The sequence below is a fragment of the Octopus sinensis genome, linkage group LG7 (assembly GCF_006345805.1).
Source record: "Octopus sinensis linkage group LG7, ASM634580v1, whole genome shotgun sequence".
Classification (NCBI taxonomy): Eukaryota; Metazoa; Mollusca; class Cephalopoda; order Octopoda; family Octopodidae; genus Octopus; species Octopus sinensis.
In genome coordinates, this window is record NC_043003.1 from 60728370 (window position 1) to 60733369 (window position 5000).

Sequence of the window (5000 nt, forward strand, 5' to 3'; positions counted from 1 at the left end):
CATATACTCGAATTCGCACACATCCACACAATTAAAAAGGAAAAGAGAAAAAATGCAGGAACATCTAGGGGGTCCAAAACCGTAACGGGCATTTTGTCACATATGGACACATTGCAAAAGGTTCAATTCTTGAATTTAGACATGTAGTAGAGTCCAAGGAACTTTTCCAGATGAGCCATGTTTCCATATTACAAAGACTGCACTTGCCACTACCGTTGGTATAAGGTTTACATTTGGCTAGGATCTTCCAGTGAATCCTATAGCTGACTCCTTGTTCTTTTAGAAACCATGTATAGTTGGATAATTTGGTAGCTTTTCGTTTATTCTAGTGTCTGAAGCTTAAGGTGTAATTGTTGAACCTTTCTTTGAAATTTACTTCTGTGAGACTCACATATGTATGTATGTATGTATGTATGTATGTATGTATGTATGTATGTATGTATGTATGTATGTATGTATGTATGTATGTATGTATGTATGTATGTATGTATGTATGTATGTATGTATGTATGTATGTATGTATGTATGTATGTATGTATGCATGTATGTGTATGCATATATATTTTCTTTATTTAAGCGTTCTTGTACAGAAATTGTTTCTTTGAACTGGTAGATGGGGAAAACAGAAATTTGGTTTGAGATTTCCGGCACATAGAAATGGCAGACATTTAGTCTTGGTTTAGATATCTATCTAGGAGAAAGAAATTCCGAAGTAACACCCACTTCATTGCGAAACCGGAGATTTTGCTCTTGCTTGTTTCTGAACTTCTTAGCTTTGTAAGTAAGAATCTTAGCAGTGCTTTGCAAGCTATTGTTGACCTTAGATATCAGCACATTTAGTGTTAATAGCTTGTCATTAACATCTAGGATAAGATAATTTGTCAGTGAACATCACATCTATGTACTTTATAAAGAGAATACTCTCCATCAGGCATTTGCCATATTCTGAACGCCTTACTTCCCTAGGCATGGATACATTGAAACTCCGACGTCTAGCAGCTCACTTGGCAGACACCAATAAAATTATTAACCATCTTACAAACAGTAACTTTGAGCACCTTTTCAAACTCCACCTGTTGAACACCCGTTGACAGCTTTACAAAGTCAGAAAACAGCACAGCTCCCATGACTTTCGGGAACATTTTTTCACGCTAAGAGTTGCTGAAGTATGGAACAAACTGCCGGCATCAGTTGTTAGTTGTCGGAGCGCTGAATCCTTCAAAACTTCCATGCTTCCTGAGATTCGCTAACACTACACCTGATTTTCTGCGCTCCATACACACGTAAGCATGTATCTGACTCATACACTGTTCACTTTCCAGACATTTATACATTACTGCATATGCTTTATACGCACTTTTGACAAGTTGTGGTGCACCTGAGCACTGTATACAATAATTTTCATTATCATTATTATTATTATTATTATTATTATTATTATTATTATTATCATTATTTATGAAAATTTAAATTTTCTTAGCGAGAAACAAGGAAAATCCATGCTGATTAATCAAATAAAAGGTTTACAGAGTACCTTGCCTATGAATACGGAAAATTATCTACAGGAATTATACCAAGTCGGAATTTGTACATAAATATATCAAGGTAAACCATGTGTCCTTGGACATATCTTTATGCTTACTAGAACACTCATTTCAGATTCTTCATCTTCATTACATAGAGTTGTTATAAGAGATTTGTTGCAATTCTCCACGAGGAAATTGTGTCATTGCACCGTTATTGAAACTGATCAGCAGATGTGAAGTTGAAGGTGAATTTGATGTGCCATTTTCCCTTTAAATTTATGAACACAGTAAAGGGAATTTGTGTCGTGGCATTTATACGAGAGAAGGCTTAATCTCAACATACTAACATTGCAAAAATAAAAGATAATAAAGAAAAATACACTTGCTGATTACACAGTGCTTACGTGTGGCCTAGTCGTTAGTGCATTGCACTCACGGTCGCGTGATCGTTGTTTCGAATCCCAGATCGGGTACTGCGTAGTGTTCTTGATCAAAACACTTCATGTCGCTTTCCTTTGTGATCACTTCGACATCTGATGTCAGATGCGTCATGCACCAGTACAAGCAATGTCGATTTGATGGAGAAAGTGAGCAAATGTATAGCATAAACATTTAACTACAAATCCTCAGTGCAATTTGTCGAACAAGCAATTACAGCGTCCCCATCTGTCGTCTACGCCAGGAGAACATACGACTCACGCTGCATGTTTTCTGTAGAGACAGCTTTACTGTAAAATTGAATGGTCGCTACAAGTACAATTAGTATCTCTCCGACTCTCATCTTTTCAGCTACAAAACGTGAAGTATCAGTTGATAGAAATAACCAAGTAGATGGGATACTGAACGTTTAGAAAGACGAGAGGTGCGTGTTCATGGCCAACATACTAGGTTCTCAACAGCTTAGCTTATCTAGCTCCACGTTGATATAATCCAGTTATGTGTTATAATCCAGTTAAGTAAGCAAATATCAGATGTATGACGTCCACAAATATTTCATTTATTCGTTGTGAAGGATTACTGTTCTGTTAACAACGCATTTCTACATCGAATTATCACAACTACAGCAAAATCAAGTCAACAATGAATGAAATTTTCCATAGATACACAAGATTGTGCCTCAGTAACATTGGTTTTAACAACTCAATTCAATAACGTCAAGGGTTTTAAATTATATATACTCTATCAATAACTGATTAATCATAATTTAAAAAGTAGTGATTAGTCTGATTTTAATTCCTGTCGTGGTTTGCCTTTCATCGTCTGAGGTTCGATAAAATATAGTTGCAGTCAAGTAGTGGGGTCTGTATGATAAATTGTATCTTCTCTCATGAATTTCTGGCCTTCAGCCCAAGACAGGGGTAATATTTGTTCTAAAAAAAGAAAGTAAGTACACCCCGTGTCGTAGGACTCATAGGGCCGGTCACCCAAATTCCATGGAGTATAAATGGCCGAGATCACAGCACTTTCTCTAAACACTTTCTCCGTCGCATTGTTTTATCATTTAGAGCTGTGTGAGATTGAACAAAGTGAAATGAAGTGTTTTGCTCAAGAACACAATGCACTGTCCGGTCCGGGAACACGAAACCACAATCTTCCGATCGTGATTGCAACACTATAACCAGAAAGCCACGCGTCTTCCCTACAGACATGGTACTCCTATCACTATTTGGAAGACAGCAACATAACTTCAACGTAAATCATTAAAATACACGATCCACTAATTACATGTAAACAAACAGAGCCAGTGAAATAAACGGTTTTAATAGTTTATTATTATGAAATAATGGTTTCAAATTTTGGCGCCAGGTCAGCAACTTTAGGGGAGAAGGTAAGTCGATTATATCGACCCCAGTTCGAAACTGGTACGTGTACGATTTTGAAGGGACGAAAGATAAAGTTGAAATCAGCGGAATTTAAACTTAAAGACGGGAGAAATGTTGCTAAGCTTTTTGTCCAACGTGGTAAAGATTCTGCCAGCTCACAGCCTTATTATAAAATGACCACTGTTTCTGCTATGGACACAAGGACTGAGATTTTGAGGGGAGGGGCAGTGGATTACATTTGACTCCAGTGCGCGACTGGTACTTATTTCATTGATCCTAAACCGGGACGAAAAGCAAAGTCGACTCGTCGGAATTTGAACTCAGATCGTAAATGCCGTTAAACATTTTTGTATGGCGTCGTAACGATTCCGCCAGTTCACCGCTTTCTTATTATGAAATCATAACAACTTATAACAACCTTCTTTAGTAGATTGACATCCCATCCTTATACACGCGGCCATTCGCCATTTCATGCTGCAAGTTTAAGAAACATTCATGACTTGTTAATTGTTTCTTGCTTTATTTAGTTTTGTAATTACTATGTCCTGATTCTGAAGTATCACTTAGTTAATTTGTCTGTGTAATTTCCTGTAATAGACTGTCTAATTTAGAACCTGCCTGCCCAAGTGTTTTGCTGTTTCAAAAGCCTGTTTATAAATATGTTATTAAAATCTTAAGTGACTCTGTGGTAACGAATTTGGTTCCCAACCACATGGTTTTAGGTTCAGTCCCACTGCGTGGCACCTTGGGCGAGTGTCTTCTATTATAGCCTCGGACCGACCAATACCTTGAAAATGGATATAGCTGTGTGCGTGAGTGTGTGTGTATGTGTGTGTGTGTGTGTGGTGTGTGTGTGTGCGTGTGTGTCTTTCTGTCCATTTGTCCCTCACAACCGTTTGACAACTGGTGTTGGTGTGTTTACGTCCCTGTAACATATCGGTTGGGCAAAAGCGAATGATGGATTAAGTACCAGGCTTCAAAAAATAAAAATACTGGCGTCGCTTCATTCGACTGAAAATTCTTCAACTAGGCGCTTCAGAATGGCCGCAGTTTAAGGACTGAAAGCAAGTAAAAGATAACAGTGACAGTCGTGGACCGAGCGGTAGAGAAGGAGAGAGAGAGAAGAAAGAGTGAGTGAGTGAGAAAGACAGAGGGAGAGAGAGATGAGGGAGAGTTACAGTAAGTTTGTGGTTGCTAATATTTCAGACGCTGATATTCTAATTTCAGATTCAAATTTCTAACAAGGGAAAGGATCATTATTCAATATATTTGATGCCAATGGAACTATGAGAATCTCGTATACATTAAGGATATCCTGCTTCAAGCCATTCTTTACCAAAGGCTTGTGAAAACTAAAATTCTTAGATTCGTTATATTTTTTTAAAAGAAGTAAAATATAAAGATGGGTGAAGCCGTGTGGTAAGTAGCTTGCTTCCCAACTACATGATTCCGGGTTCGATTTCACTGCGTAGCACCTTGAGCAATTGTCTTCAACTATAGCCTCAGGCCGACCAAAACCTTGGTAGATGGAAACTGAAACAAGCCTGTCGTATATATATGATATATATATATATATATATATATTATATATATATAATAATATTATATATATATAATATATATATATATATATATATATATATATATATTA

General features: G+C 37.1%; 1 protein-coding gene across 1 annotated transcript in view; it reads left to right on the forward strand.

Moving 5' to 3' along the window:
• The window catches only part of LOC115214099 (hypoxia-inducible factor 1-alpha-like), a 52144-nt gene extending 47314 nt beyond the window's left edge, over positions 1 to 4830 (forward strand). The window contains exons 12-13 of the mRNA XM_029783152.2: positions 1481 to 1605; positions 4577 to 4830. Of these exons, the coding sequence (XP_029639012.2) occupies positions 1481 to 1595 (115 nt within the window). The 3' untranslated portion in view covers positions 1596 to 1605; positions 4577 to 4830. The remainder of the gene's footprint in view (positions 1 to 1480; positions 1606 to 4576) is intronic.
• The last annotated feature ends 170 nt before the right edge of the window (positions 4831 to 5000 follow it).